The sequence below is a fragment of the Olea europaea genome, chromosome 18, assembly GCF_002742605.1.
Source record: "Olea europaea var. sylvestris chromosome 18, O_europaea_v1, whole genome shotgun sequence".
NCBI classification, from domain to species: domain Eukaryota; kingdom Viridiplantae; phylum Streptophyta; class Magnoliopsida; order Lamiales; family Oleaceae; genus Olea; species Olea europaea.
Window position 1 is genome coordinate 18,917,742 of NC_036254.1, and position 26,409 is coordinate 18,944,150.

A 26,409-nucleotide genomic window follows, 5' to 3' on the forward strand; every position below is an offset into this window, starting at 1 on the left:
TCCCCTCCTTTATGCACGGACTTGCACACACAAGTATATGGGTTTGATAGTGTATAATATTGGAAGTATAAAATTCTTGAGAGCTCATTGTTAGCATTGATGTCTTGTGCCTGCACTTGTGCAGATTTTTACGGGGAGACCAATATGCCATTGCATTAGCATTGTTAGATGAAGGGAAAGTTGTCTTGGGAGTATTGGCCTGCCCAAATCTTCCTTTAGCTGCAGTTGCCAGCCATAATCAGCTCATTTCTAAAGATGATGTTGGTTGTCTTTTTTATGCCCACGTTGGTACTGGAACCTATATGCACAGTCTAGATGGCTCCAAGTCAACAAAGGTTTGTATTTTCCTTGCACAATTACTTTAACTGATACTTCAAACAGAAATTGAAATCCAGTTTTCATATTGTCTTTCAGGTACATGTTTCTGCAACTGAAAACCCTGAAGAAGCATCATTCTTCGAATCTTTTGAAGCAGCACATTCGATGCATGACTTATCTGGTTTGATAGCCAAAGTACACTCTCTCTCTCTCTCTCTCTGCTGATATGTGTTAGCGCTTTATATTTTTGCAAAAAGCTTGTAATTTTGTATTTGATGATAGAAACTCGGTGTTAAAGCACCTCCAGTTAGAATAGACAGCCAAGCAAAGTATGGGGCTTTGTCTAGAGGAGACGGAGCAATATACCTGCGTTTCCCTCACAAAGGATACCGAGAAAAGATATGGGACCATGCAGCTGGATACATAGTAGTTGCAGGTTGATGAAATCTCTTAACATTTTATCAATCATCGTTCTTAATAGCAAAATCATATCATTGTTCACAAATTTTGTTTATCTGTAGTACAATTGATCTCCCATTAGTAAATTGCATATGTTACTGTTAAGTATAGAATTAAAACAGGGAATAACATTCAGAAGTGAGACCATTTAGCTGCTACTTTGGGACTAGCAAATTATACAAACTGCTAGAGGAAGAATCATTCATTGATCTATCATCTAGACGTTATAGTTGGTCTGAATCTGAGCTAATTGGATATAGTTCTAGTTTTATAATCTATGTTCATATTTAACTTTTTTCATGCAACAAATGGTTTATTGTGGTTGCATGTTTCCCTTAATGGTTATATCCACATTGTGAATACAAAAAGGATCTCAAATTATGCGCACAATAAACGAACTTCCCATGTTATTAAATAGATATGTAATTAAAAAGATACGCATGACATATATTGATTCGCGAAAAATTTATTCTAATGTTCACAACTCTGGTTTTGTAGAAGCTGGAGGTGTGGCCACCGATGCTGCTGGAAATCCTTTGGACTTCTCAAGGGGAAGGTATCTCGACATGGACACTGGCATAATAGTTACAAATCAGAAGTTGATGCCGGCTCTCTTGAAGGCTGTTCAGGAGTCTCTAAAGGAGAAAGCTTCGTCCTTGTGATTCGAGTTTTAAATGAGGTGTTAACTGCTCAATAGTATTTGCAACGCAATTGGGACAATTCATTTTGCAGTTGTAACTGAGGGCATAGTTTGCACAACTTCTTTATCTCGTTCTTACTGTTAGTTTATTTTTGAATAACAATGATGTTCCTGAATGGTTGCAAATCAACTCAGTCATCTCTGTTCTGAATTACATTATACTTACCCTTTATCAAATTGTCTACAAAGAATCTTGACCATTAAATTGTTCTGAATTACATTATGCTTTAACAATTTATACACACATGGCCCATCAGCAATGGACATTATAATTAGGGCTGGGCAAATATCCCGAACCAAACCGACCGAACCCGAATCCGAACCGAAACCGACGGTTCTTGTTAAATTAAATATCCGAACGGGTATTTGAATTGAGAATCGACGGATACGATTCGGTTCTCGATTCTAGACCAAGAACCGAAAAATCGAATAAGAACCGAATCTTTCTAATTTTTTTTTATATTGAATAAATCAAATTATTTTAATTTTAATTTTAATTTTTTTTAAATAAATTAACAATTTCTAAATCCAAATTTTTGGCCCAATTACCCATTTTATTGTTTCATTTCTTAGCCCAACAAGATTTAACCCACTAAATAACCCTAAACACTTACACTAAAGTGCATAACGTTGTCTCGATTCTCGCATTCTCGCTGACATGCCAAAATCTATACAATCGTTGACCGATGCTGTGACCTCCGATCGAAGCTGTGACCCCCACCAACCGAAATTTGGACCGTAGTAATCATTTGAATAATATAGTCTATTAGTCTCTGACATTTCAAAACCATTGAACGTGTCATTAGTTGTATTTATATAATATTGTTATAAATATTAAAAAATTTAATTATAGTACAGAACCGAACCGAACTGAACCGAACCCGAACTGTTCCATAATTATATTTGGATCCGACGATTTCATTTACTAAATACCCGAAAATTTTGGTTCGATTTGGTTCTCTTTAGAATCGAACCGACCCGCGCCCACCCCTAATTATAATCTTGGGCAGGAGATCAATTCTGGTACTGTACCATCCCATTTAGTACCGTACCAAATATGAACTTGTAGTGCCCTAAGATGGCTAGCTGCAACTACACAGAAGCTCTGTCAGTAGGCAGGCAGTCAGTTTTGGTATCATACCATCCCATTTAGTACGTACCAAATATGAACTTGTGGTGCCCTAAGATAGCTACAATTACACCGAAGCTCTGGCAGTGGGCAGGAAGTCAATTCTGGTACTGTACCATCCCATTTAGTGCGTACCAAATATGAACTTGTAGTGCTCTAAGATAGCTGCAATTACATAGAAGCTCTGGTTGACAAACTTTATAGGTTGTTGACAGAGGATATCCACTTTCTAATGCCTTAAGAGGTAAGTTTTTAATGGCCTTGCAAACATACAATTTTAACAGCATTTGAGTGGGGATCGACAGAATAAGAAAAGCAACACGACAAGAACGGGAATGGAAAAAATATTCTATCTGGTATTTATGCTCATCGTGGCCTTTATAAAAATTTGTAGACAAGAAAGCTTAAAATAAAAACGTAATATAAGCAATTATGCAGTCATCTATCATCGTAAGACAATATAACTGCCCTATATAGAGGGATGTCGATACAGAATGCCATAGATACAGTGTACATACACAATATAGAGCATCATCTGGATTTCACAGAGAATGTATGTGCTGGACTTTCTGAATAGCTTCCTTAACCTTATCTGATGGCTCTTCATACAGGAAGGCCGGATCGTCAAACTCCGCAGCCAGGCTCGGTTCCCCAAGAAAGGCACGGAATGAGTCAGCAACTGAATGCGAAAGAGAACTGAGGTTATAACCTCCTTCAAGGAAAAACACACAGCGACCCCTGCATAAATCTTTGGCAAGTTCCTTAATGCTAGAAGCCAACATGTAATATGTTCCTGTTGTGAATTGCAGATTTGCTAGTGGATCCAACACATGTGCATCGTATCTGGACAAAAAATTCATAAACCTCGTATCATATATGCAAGAAGCATGAATACTTTTAGCAAAATTGACAGGGAATGATAAGAGATCAAACCAGACTAGAGTTTTGAATATACCAAGAAAATATATCAAAAGATCACTCACCCAGCTGAAACGAGAATTATATCCGGCTTGAACCTCCTAGCACATGGTACAATAACTTCATCGAAGACAATTCGCATGGCTCTATCACCCGATCCTCCTGGTAAAGGCAGGTTAAGAGTTGTTCCTTCACCATCTCCATCACCTATCTGATTTATTTTACCAGTGCCAGGATAACTCCCGTCCTACATTAGAGATGAATCAAATTATACAAGTGGACATGCTTGTACACTTCGCACAGCATAAAAATAGTGATAGGGATTTATCGATTGAGGTCAAAAACTTAATGACTGTGCATGCTAAAGTTAATAACATAATTTATGCAATCCTGCTTAGGGAATCTCTATTACTTCAATTAAATATTCTGTTTAGCCAAATAACAATCTAAGACTTTAGAAATATAGGCTTAATAATGAAAAAGTGGTATTATGCAAACTAAATAGCTGGCAATGTCAACATCTCTCAGAAAAAGGGATTACAGTGCAGTTGCTTGCTAAACATGGGTAAATACTTTCAGATTATCAGTAAGGTATTAGCTAAATATCCACACCTACATTATCTTGCTAGCAGATCAGAGATTATCATTTCAGAAAAATATTTGGACATAAAAGAAATGTGGTGTGCAGGTTAGGCAAAATCCTTTTTCTTTTCACAACAAAGTGTTTAGTTTCTTTCCCTAGACCGATGACTTGTTCTGTGCTGCTAACAACTAGCTTTATGCGAGTGATTATGAGTGTGCACATGTGAGAGAAAGAGAGAGAGGGGGGAAGAGAGGGAGGGGAGGAGAGAGGGGGAGAGAGAGAAAGAGAGAGAGGGAGGGAGCGGGAGGGAGAGAGAGAACTGGATGTTCCAAGTTGAGGAAGAAGAAGCATAGCAAGGAAATAAGGTATAATGGAAACTGAATCGTACTCAAAAGAAATATTTCTACATGTTGAAACTCAAATAATAAAACAGGCAAGGTATTTTATCGCGCCTCGAGTGGAAAGATTATCCAATATAAAAACTTGGCTCAGCCATTGAGCAAAATGATAAGTTTCTAGTAAATGGGTAGGCCAACAGGCAAAAAATTATGTTTCATTTCTAACCATCTTAGGCAGGAGAAGCACGATTTGACATGAACTATAGTCTAGTTTTGCATGATCTAGGATATCTCATTCCTAACTTTGTAACTTCGAATGGAAGAAATTCATGACATCTCATTAAGCTTCATAGTTTCCAAGAAATTATACTAAAATATGAAAATAGTGGTAAGGGGTAAGGCATAGTTGGGAATTTAATTATAGTATGGCTTACTTGGTGAGTAGAAAGAAAAAATATATCAGGGTCGTCATAGAAGGCATCATTTGTCCCATTCCCATGATGAACATCAAAGTCAATGATAAATACACGCTTCAACCCATGTACACGTTGGGCATAGCGAGCTGCTATAGCCACGTTTCCAAACACGCAAAATCCCATGGGTCCCTTGGGAATAGCATGGTGACCAGGAGGCCGTACCAAAGCAAAACCAACTGGAGGATCTTGCCTAACTTTTGATGCCAAAACCTGCAACATTGGGCCACAGAAATAATCAAGGGTTTCAGGGAATAGGTATCTCCATCTCATTATAAAAGAGAAACTTTCATAACCATCACAAAAATAAAAAAGAATTAATTCAAATAAAAAATGTGAATATTTAAATAATAGTATCAAGGGGAAAGGAAAGGTCATCACAAAAGTGACTAACGTATTAGATTGAGACATCACCACTGAATCAACCAACGAAATTCCAGCCCCAGCTGCCAATATCGACTCTTGGAATGTCTGTATAATTGAGAATGTCAAAAAGAGAAATAAATAAGTCATTAGCACATCATCATTGAGACAGTTACTCGCCAAAAATAACGAGAGGACATTCGTTTAAACTTGGCGTCCTTTACATGCAGGCCATATTCATTTTTTCATCAAATTCCTTACATGCGCACAATTTCCACAAAACGATGCCGAGACTTGATCACAAGACCTTATTTGTTCTCATACCAATTGAATTATCTCATCTAAAAGCTTAAACTCTTACAGAATGGGTAAAACTATTTTTTTAAATTTTGGGCATCAAACAAAAATTGTCCAAGAGAAAATTATTGTCATGTATATATAATTATTAATTATAGAAAATTATTATTAAAAGTTGTATACAATTCATAAGTTATGGAAATTTCATTGCAGACTTACGAAAAGTACGCACGAAAAAAAAGAAAAAGAAACAAAGTGATTTATTTTCTGACCATAATAGTTTTTAAGTTAAGAAATTTACAATTTTATTATTTTGGCAACTTGCTATTTTAGTTAAAATTTATAAGGAGGACCAGTGTTTTAGAATAATTTCGACAATTGATTTGAGTGGTTAGTGTATTGATATTATTCACCTTACAATTTCTCTTGGATGCTTATCTTCAAAGCTGGTACTAACTTACTTATAATAAGATATCAAACTCCTCAAGAGATGAAAGGACGTAGCAGTGGTGAATACCAGTTTGCAGTAATAGCACTGATAATGGGGAGAAATACAGTTCAAAAGCATGTTCTCACCGTGGCAGTAGCGTAAGTTGGTCCAGAGCCATCAATAAAAATAAGACCTTGTTCTGAAGCCTGAGCCATTGCCTATAGAACACAATATAAATATATATATATATATATATAGAGAGAGAGAGAGAGAGAGAGAGAGAGAGAGAGAGAGAGAGAGATCAGATAACTATAGTTCCACACTGTCAAATTAATGAAAAGGACAAATTAGCCTTTTCCAAATGGCAAGTTATTATTGCTTCATCCTTCATGATGAAGCAAATTAAAAAATAGTGAGGATACAACCCTGAAAATACCACCCCAAAAAAAATAAAATAAAAAAAAATAAAAAATAAAGAAATTTATTAAATAGAAATAAAGCTAAGACTAGTCACTGAGAAGTTATTCTAAATAGGATTACAAGAAATAAGAAATCAGTGAATCAAGTGCTTATTCTTTAGTCGAATATATTAACAATTTTTCAAAATACTTCAATACCAATTAAAAACCAACTTCAAGAGATAAAAGGTAATGTAGATATACCTTCTCAAGTCCTGACACATAAGCTCTTTCGTGAACACTTGCTATATCATCTGCACTAGCAGATCTGAAACTTTGAAGTTCAATCATCTCTGAGCTGCGGTACTGAAACAAAAGACAGCATGATGAACAGAAAAGTTTGTCTTATGTAACTTTAAAGAGAAAATTAAAAAACCAAAAAAATAATTTCCCCCCCACTTTGAACACTACAATGGAAAATTTTGGACCACAACAGAGGATCTGAAGGTAATATATTAGATACTCATAGTAAGAAGAAAATTGATAAAATGCTAAACATGTTTTGCAAACAGGTCGACAAAATCATCTAGCTATGCAAAGATGTGAAACTAAATGCATAATCACTTTTGTACCTTTGAAGTCAGTTCCATCTTTTCAAGAGCATTCACAATGGCAGGAACTCTGGAATTGCATTCAGGGTGCGACTCCTGATATATGGAGTTAATTAGATAAAGATAAAGTGTGTGTGAAAATGAGAGAGAGGGGGAGGGGGAGAGAGAGAGAGAGAACCGACTGAGGAAAATTTAGGAAAAAGCAGTGAAGAACACCTTCAGAACCACTCAGTGATAAGCTGAATAATTTGCATAATTAAAAGATCTGAATGAAATTGAGAAGAAGAGAACATGGTGCCTCAATTGTGCTCTTCCTAGAAAGTTATGCCATGCCATGAGAGAGAACCAAAAATAAAAACATATATATAAAAAAAATAAAAATGTAGAGTAAAAATGCTAACAAGTGGCTTCTTTAAAGCTCTCAGTTAGAACAACGAAATATGCATGTTAAATCTTAGCCAAATATCAATTTTCAACTCATTTTTCTGAAATTGATGCATCATTTGCACCAATCTGTCCAATAATGCTTTTTTTTTTTTTAATCTTTTGCTAATTTATATGTCCTATATTATACATCAAGTGATAGGAAATAAAAATGAAAAAAAATAAATCGAAGGACACAAAGTTCAGTTACAAATATGCATAAAGGTTTAACAAAATAAAGAGAACAAGAAACCCCAATTTAGTAAGACAATAGAGTGAAAATGCTAACGAGTGGCATCTTTCAAGCTTTCGGTTAGAACAAAGAAATACACATGCTAAATCTTCGCAAAATATCAAATTTCAACTCTTTTTTCTGAAATTAATGCATCACTTGCACCAATCTGTCCAATAATGCATTTTTTTAACCTTTGCAATTTTATACCTGCTATATTACATTGAGGGATAGAAAATAAAAGGTTGAAAAAATCAAGAGATACAAAGTTCAGTTACTAACACACAAAAAGCTTTAACAACATAAAAGAGAACATAAACGATCTGTTTGCTGCATTGATATGACTAGCTATCAACATAACTTCAAATTTACAACATGTGATAACTTTTATTTGCCAATCAGTGCTTTAACTGAAAACTCCAATGAATTGGGTTTGAGGTGGCGAGGAAGGATGTGATAGCAGGTTATAGAGTGAAGTTAAAAGATTAATGATGATAAGACACTAGGTAAAAGCTTTTTATTCAACATTCAATACAATCCTATCCCCTGCAATCGAATTAACTACAATCTTGGAGCTCCCATGACTAGTTATGGCATTTCAACAACAAAAGACAGAGTCTTGTTCCCAATAAATTTGGGGTCGGCTACTTGAATTCTTCATCGCCGCTCCTTTTGGTTCATTGCTATTACTCATTTCATTAAATATGGTTCCAAAACCACAGTTTACTTATGCACTTCAATAATCTAGAAACATGGCAATTTCATGGAAAATTTTGGTAGAAAATGCCATCTATTTTCCTATGTTATGATTTTATATTAACAAAAAGGCCAAATAACAATATTGTTGGCAGATAAGTGACGCTGTCATCAATCAGCATCACGAAATTTAAGACTCCAGGTAACAAGTGATTTATTTTCCTAATAGTCTGATATTTAAAAATTACAAATGCAGCATAAGAATTAGTATTCCGGATAAAGTGGACTCAAGCAGGAGGTATCAGTTGGCAAGTATTTCGGAGATAATTGGTTAGCTATTCCAGCATTTACAGGTTCTCACAACTTTTTCAATTTGGTACAATACAAAGCATTACTATTAAAGAAACATGTACAAGCATCAAGTCCAAAGGAACATATCCAAGCAAAACAAAGTTATTCTAGATTTAAAAAAAAAAAAGGTTATCGGTGATTAAGTTCAAGAAAGCTTAAATAAAATGTGCTTGTGAAGTTATTGAGACGGAGAATATACACTTTAACTCAACAATCTATCAGTTTACAATTGTAAAATTAGAGAAAAACATACTAGAATGTAAAAATGTCAAATAGACAGGATCCATATGTGTATGAAAGTACAAACCACAGAAATCATACCTTGTTATGGCCCATGGCAGGAGCAACAGAATAAATCACTTTGGCATTGAGTAGTTGAGTCTCGGAAGGTCCACAAGGATTGTTCTCTGGATCATTCAAACAATAAATGGAACCTCTACCTTTCTGTGAGGAGTATGCCTTCTCTAATTTCACATTCTTCTTGAGAAATCTGTTGTTCACATTAGATTCAAACTTATGATACTTCTTCTCCCACCAGTATATGTGATGCCTGACCTGAAAAAATGCACCTGCTGCCAATTGGATACAGGACAATGTTACTGGAAATATAACACTACACACTTAGTTTTTGAGTTTCAAATTACAGGCCAATGACTAAGCTTTAGAGTCTTATATGTCTGACGAAGCAGTCTATTAACTTCTTCATATAAATTCACTAAAATGATCAGACGTCGTAATTGATACATAGATACAATCTTTAAGTAAGCTTCTTTCAACCCATCTAAACTCTTATAGAATTATCATCATCTAGTTTCTTAATATTAGGTTCAATTCAGCCTAATGAACAAATTATTTTGAACTTCAAAGTATCTATAATTCTTTTCCTCTTCGAGTTTCTCAGTCAACAACAAATTTAAAAAATATAAGAATAATAATAATGGATATCATAAATAAAATAAAATAAAATAATATTTAAATTAGCAAAATTTATCCTTGAATCAATGGAATAACTGGTCTGCTGCCAATTGGATACAGGACAATGTTACTGGAAATATAACACTACACACTTAGTTTTTGAGTTTCAAATTACAGGCCAATGACTAAGCTTTAGAGTCTTATATGTCTGACGAAGCAGTCTATTAACTTCTTCATATAAATTCACTAAAATGATCAGACGTCGTAATTGATACATAGATACAATCTTTAAGTAAGCTTCTTTCAACCCATCTAAACTCTTATAGAATTATCATCATCTAGTTTCTTAATATTAGGTTCAATTCAGCCTAATGAACAAATTATTTTGAACTTCAAAGTATCTATAATTCTTTTCCTCTTCGAGTTTCTCAGTCAACAACAAATTTAAAAAATATAAGAATAATAATAATGGATATCATAAATAAAATAAAATAAAATAATATTTAAATTAGCAAAATTTATCCTTGAATCAATGGAATAACTGGTTTTGCTTGAAGTAATCGAGAACACAATACCGCGAATTCCAAGAAAAAATGCTAAATAATTACCTCGATGGATAATCATAATACTACAGTTTTTCCAACCACAGAAGACACACAAATTTATAATCGGAAAGAGAGATTACCAGCAGAAGAAGGAGAGGAGAAAATTCGGAGCTCCATGGTCTAATTGTTATCGATAAGCTAAATGCCTAAATCCTAGTATTTATGATTTATCAGTAACCAAGTTGTGTTACTCTATGTCCATATGAATTGGGTACTATCAAGCATGTTATGTCCACATGTTTTAAATATCAACATAATTAGATTGCATCTCTATAAATTGGATACTAGTAAGTAAGTTCACACATAACTCTTTAAAAAACGAGCACAATTAAGTTGGCTCTAATTCATTCAAAGTGTCCAACTCTTAAGAGTAGTTAATAATGGGATCTTTTGAAATTGAAAACGCGGGATCAATTTATAGGTTGGATTGGGATAAATTTGGAGTTCAATATTGGAGAAGGTTACGATAGGACGATCTTATTTGTACACGTAATAGAATTGGTCATATAAATCATAACACTTCAGACTCCAAACTATTTAAATTATGATACATCGACATTCGAGTCCGCTTTGTTTCTCTCTAACCATTCCGAATCCTAATGTGGTACGATTTTAATGGCTGCAATGTATACACATAAAAGAGTTTGTTTGAGGCTCTCTTTAAAGAATAATAATAATAAAATAAAATTATAATGGTGATTTTTTGGAGATTACGTAGTTAAAAAGTAGAAAAAGTTGTGAGTTTATGTGTAAAAGATTATTTTATTCGAAGAATGTTTGGTTACGGAAGGAATTTGAAAGAAAAAAATGAATTCTTTAAAGAATGAGCTTTAAATATGGGCTAACTAGATTCATGGGCTGCTTAAATTTTGTCTATTTTTGTTTTTTTTTTTTTTGCGTTTTTTTTTTTTTTTTTTTTTTACTTTAAATAACTATGGAAACTTTGTCGATAAATTAAATTTATTAATATATGTTTTATAACGCCACCGATGAAAATTTTCTGTTTTTATTTGTTAATGCGAACTTTTTCATCTATTACGTATATATTTTTTATTACTTTATTTAGCGGTGAAAGTTTCGTCCCTAAATTACAATAAATTAAGTTTATTAAAAGTATATGAAATAAAATATTTGAAAATTACATGTTTGTAAAACCAGTAGAATGGAAATTCCTTTTAAATTTTAAAGGTATGTTTGATTACAAGCATAAAATTTGCATGAAAAAATAAATGACAGACAATTCATTAAAAAATTTAAAAATTACATGTTGGTAAAACCATTGGAATGGACATTTCTTTTAAACTTTAAAGGTGTGTTTGATTTTTTAAGCATAAAATTGACATGAAAAAATTAAATTTTAGGCAATTGAATTGTCTATAAATTATTTACATGAAAATTGTCGATTAAATGTGTTTAATTAATTTTATTTTCAACCTTGAAAATGTTCTAATTGTTCATTTTTTATTAGTAAGTAGATAGAAGAAATAAGGATAGATGAGAAAGAAAGGGAGTGAATTACTTAGAAAACAAAAATTTATTCTCTTTAAAGAAAATATTTTCTTTGTTTTCAAGAAAAATATAGTTGCGTTACCAAAAGTGTGAAAATATTTTCTATGAAAAAAAAATCAATAAAACAACATAAAAGAAGAAATGTTGATAAAATGACATTTTTTATGGAAAAATATGCAATCAAAGGTGACTTTTTATTTTAAAAGAACATATTCTATCATTTAGAGAGTGTCTATAAATTTAGAGAATTAAAATTTTAAAAGATTAGAAATAAACTCTTTATATTTTAACACTTAATTTTCCTACTCTTGAAAAATATTTATTATTTTCCTCTATTTTTTTATTTTAACTAGTTTTTCTTTATATTATTTTATTATTTTTCTATATTGAAAATTGAAATGCATTTAATTATACTGTGTGTCACTTTTAAATTAAAATGTAAATTTTTGGGAGGTGCTCTTACTTAAATGTGCAGCCATCAATAATTATTTACAACTTCTTCAACCAATATATAAAGGCATCTCCAATGGACATCCTTTTGCACCAAAATTTGGTGCAAATGTCCCTCCAATTGTTGCACCATTTTTTGCATAAATGGTAGAATATTCATTTTGTCCTTCTCTTTCATTTTCAAAGATAATGATTAAGGATATTTGTGTCATTATTATTATTATTATTATTATTATTATTATTATTATTATTATTATTATTATTATTATTAATAAAAAATTAATAATATAATCAATTATTTTTGTCAATTTAATATAATAAATAAAACATGTGAATAATTTAGTAATCAATAATAATTCAATATATTTGTTAATATAGCTTAGTAATTTATATAGTTATTAAATAAATAAATAAAATTTTTAGATAATATATTCTCAAAAATCGAAAGAATAAATAAAATAATAAAATACTATTTATTTGGTGTAAATTTTGGTGTAATGGTTGGAGATGAATTTTAATTTGATACAAAATTTGGTGAAAAATTGTGCACATTTTGATGCAAGATTGGAGATGGCCGAAGACCATATACAACTATTTGAATATTTAGTTTTTCTCACTTGGGCCCAACTACTTTAATCACACTTTCCTTGGCCTAAAGTTTATATTAATTTTATTAGTGGCTCTGAGGAGTTTTAGTTATTTCTTTAATAAAAATAATGGTATACTACTAATTCTAACACGTAGCGGAACAATTTGGAACACAAAAATAGGTTCACGGGCTGCTTCAGATGAGAGTGTAGGGTCCCTTGTAACTTTCTTCTATGAAAAGGAACTATGTCACGGGCTTTGATCAATGCATTTGGTTGAGATTAAAAAATAAATAAATAAATAAATAATGATAAAGTTGTTAGAATGTGTAGTTGAAAAGTTGTAAATTCATAAAATATGTGGCTAAAATTAATTCTTGACTTCTATAGCTAAACCAAATAGGGGTCAAATAAACACAGGGCTTCAACTAAATCATTTATTTTGATAGTTAAGCTTATTTATTTGCTTCTACTTACATTTGAAAGCTATAAGTTTCCAGATTAGAAATTCGAAGAAGTATATGGAATAGGAAAAAATTGAAGTCCATTTACCACGATGTTCTAACCAACTCGTTCATGCATTCAATTTTGGTATAGAAAGAGTACTTCTTTATATATTATCTAGTACTATTCAGTTTAACATGTTGAGTGAGAGAATATAACCAAGCACAAGTGCGAGGTTTGAATTATGTTGCTAGACATTATCCGAATATGCCTGATTTTGTAATAATTTCTTGATTTTTAGCGAGGATCTTAACTTGGGTGAGCTGCTTCCCATCTCTGCCCCTCCCACTAACGAGTCGAGCAACGATTTTCCTATGCGAGCTGTTCATTGGCTCAAGGTGGGGAGAGCCACACTTCAGTTGAGCAACTTAGTTCGTGCTTAGCTCATCCTACAAGCGAGCCGAGCTAGCAGTAAGCAAGGTTTGACTCACCCCCATTTAACACCTACTACTTTTAACCAAGAGAAAAATGTAAGACTATTTGAAAATGATATACAAGTTGACAACAAAAAGACAAAATGAATTGGTTTCAGTGGCGAGATAACAGAGACAGACAAGGGAGACATGAAAAATGGCATGTGTGATGTCACTATATTTGTCGATGTCCATGACACAAAAATAGATATATGCAAGTACAAACTGCACGTGAACTATCAAACAAATTCAAGGAGTCAAATGTCATTATTTGATCAATTCCATCCAGTAATTTTCCAGAGGCCTTGAATCTTTTGAATTAATAAAATAGAAAGAGTAGTTTAATTTTGAGCAGTACATGTTGCGCTAGTAGCTTAAGAGGCAATAGCAGAGGGTTCTTTTAGTTTCTTCAATGAAGAAAAAAGGTTGTGAAATTGAAGCAATAGGGATAAATTACACGATCCATGCACACAAAAAAGAGATTTTTAGCACAAGAAAACAGCAAGAAAACGTACCTAAAGTTGTGCTCAAAGATGTTAATCTAAGAGCCAAACCATGGGAAATTCTTGCCATTGTTGGTCCAAGTGGTGCTGGAAAGTCCTCATTGCTCGAAATCCTTGCCGGAAAAGTTACACCGCAATCTGCATACATTCATGTCAATCAGAAGCCACTTGATAAAGCCCGGTTCAAGAAGATTTCTGGATATGTTACTCAGAAGGATACACTATTTCCACTCCTTACTGTTGAAGAAACCTTGACATTTAGCGCAAAACTGCGGTTAAGGCTCCCGGGGGAGGAATTAAGATCAAGGGTGAAATCGTTGATTCAGGAACTGGGCTTGAGTCGTGTAGCTGGAGCGCGAGTAGGGGACAACAAGGTCCGGGGGATTTCCGGAGGAGAGAGACGGCGCGTGTCCATTGGTGTGGAGGTGATACATGAGCCTAAAGTGCTGATTCTTGACGAACCAACTTCTGGACTTGATAGCATTTCAGCTCTTCAGATCATCGACATGCTTAAGGCCATGGCCGAAACCTGGGGCCTGACAATAATTCTTAGCATCCACCAGCCAGGATTCAGAATTGTGAAACTGTTCAATTCGATTCTCTTGTTGGCTAATGGCTCTGTTCTGCACCAGGGCTCGGTGGATCTACTGTCTGTCAACTTGGGGCTGATGGGGTTAGTCCTTCCTACACATGTAAACGTTGTCGAATTCGCCATAGAATCCATTGAAGCGATTAAACAAACAGATAATGTGCAGAATCAAACACGGTCCCGATTGCCATCAATTCCACCAAACAAGACAATTGAAGGTGAAAGCAGAACTGGGAGATGTACTCTGCAACAGCTCTTTCAACAATCCAAGGTTATGGACGAAGAATCCGTTGATGCTGAAATCGATTTTCGAACTGGTTTCACCAATTCCAGATTGTGTGAAACGATAATTCTGATGCAAAGATTCTGGAAAAACATTTACAGAAGCAAAGAACTGTTTGCGTGCAGGACAATTCAAATGCTGGTATCTGGGATTATTCTGGGCTCAATATTTTACAATCTAAAAGACAATTTAGTTGGTGCAGAAGAAAGAGTGGGCCTGTTTGCATTCATTTTGACATTTTTGCTCTCCAGCACCACAGAAGCCCTGCCAATTTTCTTGCAAGAGAGAGAAATACTTATGAAAGAAACCTCCCACGGCAGCTACAGAGTATCGTCATACGCCATTGCTAATGGTCTTGTGTACTTGCCATTTCTGCTTATTCTCGCAATATTATTCTCAGTACCGGTATATTGGCTAGTGGGATTAAATCACAGTTTCACAGCTTTCACCCATTTCTTGCTGCTAATTTGGTTGATTCTCTACACAGCAAATTCAGTAGTAGTATGCTTCAGTGCATTGGTGCCAAATTTCATTGTGGGGAATTCAGTAATATCAGCAGTCATGGGATCATTCTTTCTGTTTTCTGGGTACTTCGTATCGAAACATGGAATCCCAAATTACTGGATTTTTATGCATTATATTTCCTTGTTCAAGTATCCATTTGAAGGGTTGTTGATAAATGAGTTCTCGGATTCGAAAAAGTGTTTGGATTACATGTTTGGAACTTGTGTAGTGAGCGGTGAAGATGTGCTCAAAGAAGAAGGCTATGGGGATGAGAAAAGTTGGTGGAGGAATTATGTGATAATGGCTTGCTTCATTTTGGTTTACAGGTTTGTTTCTTATCTCATTCTCAGGTGTAGATGCTCGCATAGAGGAATCAAAGGGATCCTCATTTGAACGCCAACGATAACGCTCCGGTATATTGAGTCGCACATCGCCAAGTTCGGTTTAACAATGCTTCTCACGAATTGGTTTTAAGTGAGTTCTATTCATTCCTTTCCCCTTTTTTCTTGGGCAATTCAGAATAGTGTGTTAATGGAATTGCCTAATTGTTCTTGTTATTGGATCAGGGTTACATAAAACGTATGGATGAAAGTCAAATTATTATTGAGTAAAAGAATTTTATGTGAAAGAAATTCTTTTTGTTCAAACTACATGCATGTATGGTATTTACTAATTTATTCTCAAAAGATATTGGAAATGTGGTAACATTTTTTAAATCAAAGACGAGTAGTATAATGACAGTTCTAATCACCTACCTCAAGGGGACAGGATAAAAACTTCTCATCGATGACATAGTAAAAGAACCTTAGTGATGGTCCTTTGAAACTATTATAAATTCAGAGAATTATAACTAAGATTATTTTGTCTGGTCAGCAATATGAAGTTTTTATCCTTCTCACGGGGGTAGGAGATCAATTCTAAGTATAATGAAACGCAAGAAATAAATCAATGTAACTCATGATGGTGCATCCCTGATTAGGTTATACTTCTGGTCATCATATATTTTGATTAGGTGTGCTTAGGACTAGTCGAGGAAAAGTGCTCGAGTCTATGGGAGGGAGCTCCACTAGAGGGACCTCATATCGGATCTGATCGAAGTGTACGCACACCCAAGCAAAAATATGGTTACTTTGTAAGGTTCTCAAGCTACATTATCCGGTGCTAAAACCAGCCAGTTCAAGCTAGCTTTTAATGATTTGGATTTCAATTTCTAAATCTTAAACGAATTTAAAAATTCAACGCCGGGAAAATTTTAAATTATAAAAATTGAATATCAGTCACATAAATTCTTCCATTCCAGCTAACAATACGTGGCAAGCACATTCACATGTCAATAAAATTCTATATCCAATTGCAACTTGCAAGTCCGTGAATGTGATGCAAGATTTTTTTCACATGCTGAGTCTGTGCAAGTGCCAAAATAATTTCACGGACACTTCCGTTATTCTTAACACCTTGTCTATTTCCGTACACATTGCACCACGCGCACAGATACATATGCAAGGATTATGTATAAAGAATGAGAGATATTGACAGAGAAAGCCAGGATTAGTCATATTTATCTTCTGGGCCATAATTTTTCTTGAGAACATTAAATATAACAACATTTGAATACATTTTTTTTTCATCAAAAAAAAGCAGAAAAAAGAAAATCGATCTTCCTCCCCAAACTCGGCCGTTGCTTTCCCCATTCCGAAACTGCCCATATAAATTATAATGAAGACGGGGAGAGACTAATTTAGGGGAAAATGGGGGATCAGCAAGACTGGAATTGAAAGCTCAGTATGACTGAAGCATGACTAACTACAAAGAGTAACGCAAATCAGTTATCGATGGTCAGTAAATTATTCAAGAAAGCAAAGAGTTTCTGCATTAAAGACTGGCTGAATTTACATAATGGTCTAGCAACTTAACGTAGCCAAAAATTTCAACACCCAAAAATCACAGGACACTAACCAATGTCAAAGAAACTTTTCTTAATTAAAGATGCTAAAAATGATGCATAGTCAGATGATACAAAACTAGAACATACGAAAAGATTGTGTTTCTATAAACTGAAAATAGCTAAATGCATGTCCTGGAAGAAGGGAGTCCAGTCCACCCTAAATGCTGCGTATAGCATAATTCTTGTAAGCCAGAGTAAGCAATACTTATATCAAGGCAGATGGTATGCGCTGGTTTGACTTTAAATATAGAATGGAACAATACACTAAAAGGAAAAGTCTTTCTAATCAGTTCTACTACAAATTTGACGATTATCTGACAGCAGCAACTATAGGTATTTCCAATTCTTGGAGCATGGTAAGTTCGGCTTTATTCTGCTCCTCATCAGCATCAAAATAACCAAAATTTGGAGCATATCCAGAAAGCTTCATCGTATTAGTTAGCAATTTCAATAGCCAGTATATTTCCCTCTTTTGTGAATGCCTCTTATCTTTCACTAAGAAAACATGCATCTGGCTCCCTATTTCAATCCAACTACAACCAGGCTGTTTGTTGACGCCGCGCTGTTTCATGAGTTTCCGGACCTTTGTAACGTCTCTCCACCTCCCAAGTTCAGCATACATGTTCGAGAGGAGGACATAGGGACCAGAATTATCAGGATCAATTTCTAAAAGTTTCTCAGCCACAAATTTCCCCAATACAATGTTGTGGTGAACCTTACAAGCAGCAAGCAAAGATCCCCATACAACGCCATCAGGAGGCATTGGCATTGACTCTATCAGACTCTTCGCTTCACTTAGGCAACCAGCCCGGCCAAGTAAATCGACCATACATGTATAGTGATCTTTCAGAGGCATTAGGCCATACTTTTTGGTCATCGAATCAAAATACTGACGACCCTCCTCAACCAATCCTGCATGACTACATGCACAAAGAACGCCAATCATAGTGACATGGTCTGGTTTCTCTCCAGATGCTAACATTTCCTTAAATAAGTGGAGTGCTTCAGTACCATGCCCATTTTGTGCATGTCCAACTATCATGGCATTCCACGAAACCCAATCTCTTTCAACCATGTTTCTGAACACCCAGCTTCCGTCTTCAACTGATCCACATTTCATATACATATCTATGAGAGAGTTACCAACAAAGACATCAGGCTCTGGTCCATACTGGAATCGAAATCCATGCTTCAAAACATGGGCATGAGCTTGCCTGCCGAGCTTCAAATCTGCAAGATTTGCACAAGCATTGAGGAGATTCCCAAAGGTATAGTGAGTTGGCCATACAGATTCCTTTTTCAAAAGAAGGAAGAGTCCTAGTGCCTCTTCATTTTCCCCATTCTGAGTATAGCCTGCAATAAGTGCATTCCAAGATACAACGTTCCTCTCCATCATCTTGGTAAACATGGCTCTCGCATTTTTCACGCTTGCTACCTTTGCATAACCACTAACCATGGAGGTCTCGGACACCACATTTCGAATTGGCATCCTATCAAAAATCCACCTAGCTTCGTGAATTCTATTGCACTTTGCATACATATCCACCAATGCATTACATATTACTAGATCATCCCTGAACCTATCAAACTTCACCACTCGGGCATGAATTTCCCGGCCTTCTTTGACCATACACAGGGTGGCACAAGCACTCACAACACTAGCCAGAGTCATCTCATCTGGCTCAACCTCAAAATCCATCATCTTCATGAAAACCTCAATTGCCTTACTTGCTGGCCCATTTTGTTCATAACAAGTGATCATACTATTCCAAGACACAGCATTACGCTCACTCATCCTGTCAAAAACCTTCCGAGCAGATGCTACTTTCCCACATTTTGCATACATATCAATAAGTGCAGACCCCATGTAAACATCCAATGAGTATCGCGACTTAACCACTGAAGCATGAACTTGGGTACCCATTACCAGGTCCCTCAATCCAGCACAAGCACTAAGCCCACTGCCATAACTGTATTCATTCAACATAAAATCCTCCCCATGCATTTTCACGAAATACTCTACCGACTTATCAAATAACTCGTGCTGAGCAAACCCCGAGACCATTAAATTCCACGAGCACTGGTCAAGCTGAGGCATTGAACTAAAAACCATTTCAGCTTCATTAACAGAACCCGATATGGTCAACGTCCCGATCATCGAGTTATAAGTAAAGGTGTTCCTGTTCGGCATTTTATCAAACACTTCACGAGCGTAGTCAAAGCACCCACATTTTCCATAAGCATCAATGAGCCTATTGTTGATGAAAATCTCATCACTGAATTGGGATTTGATAATTTGAGAGTGGACAGTACGGATATCGCGCGATGACTTTGATTTGATGCAGGCGTCCAAGAGTTTTGCGGAAGCTGAAGAGGAGTTGAGGACTGAGAGTTTGTTACCAAGTAATGCATGTCTTGCCATTCCATTACAAAAAGATCATACACTGCAATGGACATTTTTGGGTTTAAAGCTTTAAGAATTTTGAAATTTTAGCATTTGCCAGATATAGTATAATAGCCATTGAAAATTTTTAGAACAAAAGACAAACTTATGCTGATGTACTTTTGTTTAGAATTATATAAATTCAGAAGGAATTAGCAGTCAAGATTTCTGAACAATTCTGCGCTTGAACTATTTAAATTAGCAATCAAGATTCAAAATAAAAGCATCTTCGAGTTCTAGAATGAGAAATAAGTTTCTTATCAAATACTTCAAGCAATTTTAGGTAGAGTTATTTTCATCCATATTTTTTATAATACATTCTACTATTACATTTATTTTTTATGAAAAATATCAATTTTCCACCCAAATTTCTATTTGGAGTGTTTGATTGCTACTTTTTTCCATAGAAAATATTTTCCAACTTTTGAAAATATGCCTAATTTTCCTTGTTTTTAAGGAAAATATTTTTCTTGGGTAGAGGTGGTTTTTATTTTTCACAAAAGATAGAAAATATTTTCTTTTCTAGGTAATATTTTTCATGTCAATCAAACACGCTCTAAATTCATCCCTAATAAAATTTTAATAAAAATACTATTTACATCCACATCATTTCCAATTTTACCCTTAGTAAATTCATTCATTTGAATGTTATATATTCATCCCATTTTAAATACATCCCTAACTAACACTATAGATTCACACAAAATCCCTAAATCCATAAACTCTTTTAACCACATGAATGAAATAATAACAAAATTGAACTTATTGAACATTAAATGAACATATATTATTCAGCTAATCGTGTTAATAATGTGTATTAGAAATTTTATCATTCTTATTCATAAAACTCAATTCATCAAAGGCAAATCATCATAAATCAACGTCCAAATTAGGAGGAGGGTTGTCTCTAGAGAAATATACTGAGTAACATTTGGAACTCATCGTGTTGGACTATGATTGGTTTGCTTCAATCATCTCTTTGTGGCATGCTTAAATCCAAAATTGCAAGTAGAAAAACAGCGCATATATGTTTAGATAAAAATGTTTAACATGCCTAAATTTCTTAATTTTTTAATTAGACAAAAATGCTTCACATTAATAGCAAGTGGAAAACATCACATACTAGTCATAATTTGTAAATAATATATCAATGAGAACCAAAATTTGGCCCCAAATCTTTGCGGATAAACATAATATGATTAGGTAATTAAATAGTAGCGAATAAATCAAGTAATTGTTCAAACAATAGTAGTAGTGTTATCAGATAAAAAATAATAGTAATAGCAGTAGTGTTATCATTAATTGTTCTTATAGTTTATCCAAATCAATTATTTCTGATATAGCTACACGTTTTTCTATTAGGGACCTAAAAAATTGCGTTCCAGCATGATACGGTGTAGCCCAGCCTTCTGCACATGGATGATGGTACTTGTACCAATTACAAGCAATAAGTGGCATTGGTCCACTAGTATACCAATTTACCTGTACACAATCACATAGAAAAACATAAGTAAAAATATCATTTAATTAATAAAAAATTTAATTAATCTAATAGATATTTATCGAGACAAAAATGGCAGTCATTGACAAATCTAATTGCAACAATCTTATGAGATTTGATTGCAAGTGATTCATCCCAAAGTGGAAGAAATGTAAAACATTGTTGTTGACTCAAGTGAACAAGAATAATTTTATATCTTGAAGCAATAACATGACCCAAATCCGGCATGGTCATCCAATACTCACGACTTGCTGAACCATCAAAATGAGAAAATGAATGAATCAACTCATGGACCATATCATCATTTCCATAGAGTCTAGAGTAATCATCAAAATGAGATTCAAGCTCCTTTATTAGATCTTTTCTAACTGAAGACCAATTATCTTCACCTATACCTAGGCTATTAGCCACGGCCCGAAAACCACAATTGCCATCTGAGGCCACATCCTGCACATCAACTATGTAAGGTCTCAAATGGATAGGAAATGAATCAAAATAAGCCACAGACTTTGATCCACGTGCTCGGTACATCTTTTATTTTTGTCGAATTGGAGGCTGGCTTGATAACGTAGGTTGCCTTAACCGTGTAACGGACATGTCAATTGTTGTAACATACTTTCTTGTCCAGATAGGACTAACTCAAAATACAATGGGTCTCGACGCGTAGATACATCTATCTTTGAAGATGGACGACCCTTTGTCTTAGTTTGGACTTGTGGTTCAACTAATGGTGTAGAACTCGGACTAGCAATCTCTTTCAATTTTTGTAGGATTTCTACTTTCACATGATCATTATTATCTCAGTAACGCTTCTCAATCATTTCAAATAATGATGCATAATTAATTTCGGATGTGTTACCTTCATCAAGAGGAACTAGATCAAGCTTCTTCCCCTGAGAGTGTACTCTTGATAAAGGAATGGGCCGAGATTCTATCTTATACTCTGAAATCTCATGGGCACATAGTAATCCACGTGTTTGTCGTATAACACATCCACAAGCTACCTTGTCAATTCCTATGTCATTAGCTCGCTTAGACTCTTGAAATATCAAATTCATTGCTATTCTTGATGTAAATTCCCTAAGCTATTTGAACAAGGTAAGTTTGAAATTATGCTGGACAGTACCCAAGCTCTTTTCAAACGAAGATTTAATATCTGTATGTTGTAGTTCCAATAATGCATGAATTCTTGTCCATGATGTGTCAAAATTGCCTTGAGAAGAACCTAAATGCCTTTTAAGTTTTGCATGTGCAGATTCAGCCCTACCATGAAAAATAAACAAGAATTGCTGTACACTAGCACATTCAATAATGCACATAGCAGTTTAATAATGTCAATAGCAATTTACTTGTTAGTTGTCGTGTTTCCAAAGTACATATGCAGATTAATCCAAGATGCTACAAACTTCTCTTTATATTGAAGAAGCCATGAATTCATAACATAATCGATTGCTTGTGGAAACTGTCGAAAATTGGATTCTAAGAGATGTAGATTTTGCTTGTACTCTTCTATGGATGTGGAAAGCACTAACAAATTCCACATATGCATAGAGGCATCCCATTGGTCTTTGTGATCATCAAAATGCTTTTTTTTGTTTTTGCCAACACATTCTTTGAAATGTGCCATCTACATGAAATATTAGTAGATGTTGGGAATATTTTTTCAATAGACTTCATAAGAGCTAGCTCTCTGTCGGTAACAATAACACTAGGCATTATTATATCATTCATTAGACTCTTCAATTTCCTTAAAGCCCATGTGTAGTTTTCCTCACGTTCTGTTTCCAAGTATGCAAAAGCAATCGAAAATGTTAAATAAGTAGAAGTGACACCTACTATTTCCAACAACGGTAGGCGATGCCTATTTGTCTTATACGTACAATCCATAATTATTACACGAAGAAAAGCCCGCAACAAATCTACTGAATATGGATGTGCCCAAAATAAATCTTGAATTACATTTGTCTCCATAGAGTTGTGGTGCCACTTGTTGCATTTGTGTCCTTCCAGCTTGTTCTTTGAGCCTAAACTTTTGACGTGCATTGTAGACGTGTCTCAATGTGCTAACATTTGTGTCATCATTTTGTTTCAATGTGTATAAGATTTCCTTTGGTGTTACATGATTTTTTGACATGTCTACTAAAATTGAAGTCTCTTTCTCAGTTAATTTCCTAGCATATGAATGTCCTTCAAGGTTCTGGGCAATGTCATAATTATATCTCCCACATTTCACTTTCAATATCCAATAATCACCATTTATCAATTTTCTTTCTTTCAAAGCGAATGGGCATTCGCACTTTTTTGTTCCAGTAGCTCTACGTCTCTTTCCTTTTTCATTTTCTATGGGCACCTTATTCCTATACCTATACGAACCATATCTTTCACATGCAAAATCAATTCTTGGTTTTTGCCCAACTTGGCCGAAGTCGGACTTTTTCATAACAACAATCATGTTATGTCTCTTACTAGTAGTTTTAACCCAATCAATTAAGGCCTCTTTATTTGTAAACATCTGTTTATCATCAAATATTCATATATAAATATATGATCATATTAAAAAAAAAAATCATTATGTACCATGTTTGTCGTAAGCATATCTGTATAATCAACAAATAACTCATTCTGGACATCATAGTTACGGGTTGATATATCCTACATTAAAAGTATAGTTTCAAATAATGTCTATAACGCGTTAGGAAAAAAAATCAAACCACAAAATACGATAAAAAAGTAATCCTTACTTTTTCAAAATTCTCTTCATATATTACTATGTCTGTATATTTTTGTTCTAACGGGGTCTTTTTCATCGTTCACTGAATTATTTGTCTATTGAAATTCTGAGTATTACAATGCATCGAACAACAAAGGCTAAAAAAGAAAGAGGAAAGTTCAATTAAGCAAGCTGAATTTTACCAACTTTGTATGCTGCAGATATTGAAGACTTCTTATTCGAAATCTTTTGGCTAATATTTCAAAACTTTAACAACCATGGAAATTCCATAGATCTTGCTACATTAATGAAGATTAACTAAATATTATCAACACAGTTTTATAATGAACGGGACATTGGTTCCGTGCAATTTATTTCTACATTAATTTCAAAATAACCATCATTTCTTGACTGAATTCCTGTGACGGTGGAGGATATGGATAGCCATTGAAATTCTTCCCTCCTATGGCATGTGACAGACATTAATTTGGCAACCAAAAATGTGGGATATTGACTACTTGATTTCCAAGTTTTTCAATTCAGTTATTAATTCAATTAAAGAATTGAGTTATTATTTAAATTCTTTTTTTATTATTAGTTTTATTATCGAAATTTTTTTGATGCAAGTCAAGCCTCAACAAGACATTCATGGAATGCTGGGCGGTAATAAAAGATAAATTCAAAAATTGTGATGACGAAAATTTGAATGTAATATGTTATTTTTTCGAACTCAAAATATAATAATATAAAAATATAAAACGAATATACATTACATTTTAGTGGAGCCAATGACCTATCTCCCTCTGTCACTACTAAAGAATTGGTGGGATTCAAATTTCAAAGTGGGTTATGAGAGAATAATTAATTTACTATAGTCCTGAATATTAAATTGAAGATGTCGACAACTTAACAAATAAAATGTCTCAATCTAATTTTTTTTTTCTTTTGAGATAAAAGAAGCATATAGACTGTGGGACAGACATTCCTTGCACATTCAACAAAAACAATTCAACTTCAACTTGATTCTCCTGTAGAATAATATGCCGCAGCAGCCTATAAATTCAGTATAAAACAAATGAAAGCATGGGCATAGAACTCCCCAAACAGAAATTACGTGTTAAGAGATTTTTTCTGAAAATAAGAGATTGGATTTAGGATATGGGAAGTTGGCATGCACTAGAATTTGGGGACACCCATAACCTATAATTATATTCATATAATTTTTCCTAATCTATTAGGATTCTAGTTAAATACAAATTTTAAAAGAAAAAAAAGATTTAGGATAAGTTAATGAAAATAAAAATTTGTGGATGAATTTAGAGTTATGTATTTTTATTTAATTCTGTTTATGTCTATTTAAGTAAATTTATATATGATTTAAAATATAGTAAAAGTTTATTTTTAAAAGTGGATGTACTTATAAAAAGCGTGAATGAAAATAGCGCTATCCCAATTTTAAGATAAAGATTAATGATAAGTTCAACTTCAGGCTTTACTCGACTATGCTTATGAACGGCTATATCCTATAGCTATGTATAGAGAATTAGTCTTTTGTTCAGATAAAATTATTAATAAATTTGTAAAAGAAAAAATGAAGTTACAATTAGAATTGCGTGATTGAAATTAAATTTTAACTTTAACCCAGAAGTTTAAGTTTGTAGATTGCATTGTAATCAAGGTGTTAATGCAACGGTTGTTTGTTCTAGCCTCTATTTGGTGCAGATCAAAATTAAATTCTAAATATATTGTAATAAAACTTTGAAATGTATGATTAAAAGATTGTGATTTCATTAAATATGTTATTAAAATTAATTATTGATTTTGACTTAAAACTTCTATCGAATTTTAATTTACACCTAACAGGTGCCTATTCTAAAAGACTTGCACGCATATATTAAACAAAGCGATTATTTTGGTTGTGGAATAAAGAGCCATCTCTTCGGCTTGAATTCAAGAAAATCTTTCCCCCATATCTTGGCGTTCCATCCCTTCATGTGTAATTGTGCAGACAAGCACGATCGTTGACTTTTGATCAACTTTGTATTCATTCGGAATGGGATGGTTGGAAATAGTCTTAGCATTTGTTCGAGAAAAGATTACATGAAGCAAAAATTTCAAAAGCGAATATCAGTATTAAAATGGTCAATTTAAACGTTACTTTCATTTCTTTTTTTCCACTTTGTCCCTATATTACAATCTTTTTCAACATGTATGTCAATTGTTAGGCTT

At 33.9% G+C, this 26,409-nt stretch overlaps 4 protein-coding genes across 7 annotated transcripts in view; 2 read left to right on the forward strand and 2 right to left on the reverse strand.

The window, feature by feature from the left end:
• LOC111366828 (SAL1 phosphatase-like) overlaps positions 1-1,682 on the forward strand; it is a 14,034-nt gene extending 12,352 nt beyond the window's left edge. The window contains exons 2-5 of the mRNA XM_022987523.1: positions 125-335; positions 415-513; positions 601-754; positions 1,276-1,682. Of these exons, the coding sequence (XP_022843291.1) occupies positions 125-335; positions 415-513; positions 601-754; positions 1,276-1,439 (628 nt within the window). The 3' untranslated portion in view covers positions 1,440-1,682. The remainder of the gene's footprint in view (positions 1-124; positions 336-414; positions 514-600; positions 755-1,275) is intronic.
• A 1,260-nt stretch (positions 1,683-2,942) lies between these two features.
• On the reverse strand, positions 2,943-10,457 carry LOC111367672 (histone deacetylase 14). 4 transcript variants are annotated; one of them, XM_022988662.1, is made up of 9 exons: positions 10,320-10,457; positions 9,041-9,291; positions 7,039-7,113; positions 6,671-6,772; positions 6,155-6,226; positions 5,333-5,389; positions 4,880-5,131; positions 3,590-3,771; positions 2,943-3,449 (listed from the first exon to the last, which is right to left on the reverse strand). In XM_022988662.1, exons 1-9 carry the CDS (start codon positions 10,354-10,356, stop codon positions 3,149-3,151), a joined length of 1,329 nt encoding a protein of 442 aa, XP_022844430.1. In that variant the 5' UTR covers positions 10,357-10,457; the 3' UTR covers positions 2,943-3,148. The 4 variants fall into 4 exon arrangements, with proteins under 4 accessions (XP_022844430.1, XP_022844431.1, XP_022844433.1 ...); XM_022988663.1 differs by having other exon boundaries at positions 9,041-9,288; positions 10,320-10,450; XM_022988665.1 differs by lacking the exon at positions 10,320-10,457 and adding an exon at positions 10,243-10,273 and having other exon boundaries at positions 9,041-9,288.
• Positions 10,458-13,945: 3,488 nt separating this feature from the next.
• Positions 13,946-16,231, forward strand: LOC111367673 (ABC transporter G family member 5). The gene has a single exon (XM_022988666.1). It carries the CDS (start codon positions 14,115-14,117, stop codon positions 15,972-15,974), a length of 1,860 nt encoding a protein of 619 aa, XP_022844434.1. The 5' UTR covers positions 13,946-14,114; the 3' UTR covers positions 15,975-16,231.
• Positions 16,232-17,399: 1,168 nt separating this feature from the next.
• Positions 17,400-20,219, reverse strand: LOC111367675 (pentatricopeptide repeat-containing protein At2g13600). The gene has a single exon (XM_022988667.1). It carries the CDS (start codon positions 19,946-19,948, stop codon positions 17,837-17,839), a length of 2,112 nt encoding a protein of 703 aa, XP_022844435.1. The 5' UTR covers positions 19,949-20,219; the 3' UTR covers positions 17,400-17,836.
• Between the last annotated feature and the right edge of the window lie 6,190 nt (positions 20,220-26,409).

Coding starts and splice junctions, on each gene's coding strand:
- LOC111367672 (XM_022988662.1), bottom strand. CDS start 10,356: ATGGAGCTCCGAATTTTCTCCTCTCCTTCTTCTGCTG. Junction 7,114..9,040: donor CTGCCATGGGCCATAACAAG/GTATGATTTCTG, acceptor TCCATATATCAG/GAGTCGCACCCTGAATGCAA. Junction 3,450..3,589: donor ATAATTCTCGTTTCAGCTGG/GTGAGTGATCTT, acceptor TTTTTTGTCCAG/ATACGATGCACATGTGTTGG.
- LOC111367673 (XM_022988666.1), top strand. CDS start 14,115: ATGAAGAAAAAAGGTTGTGAAATTGAAGCAATAGGGATAAATTACACG.
- LOC111367675 (XM_022988667.1), bottom strand. CDS start 19,948: ATGGCAAGACATGCATTACTTGGTAACAAACTCTCAGTCCTCAACTCC.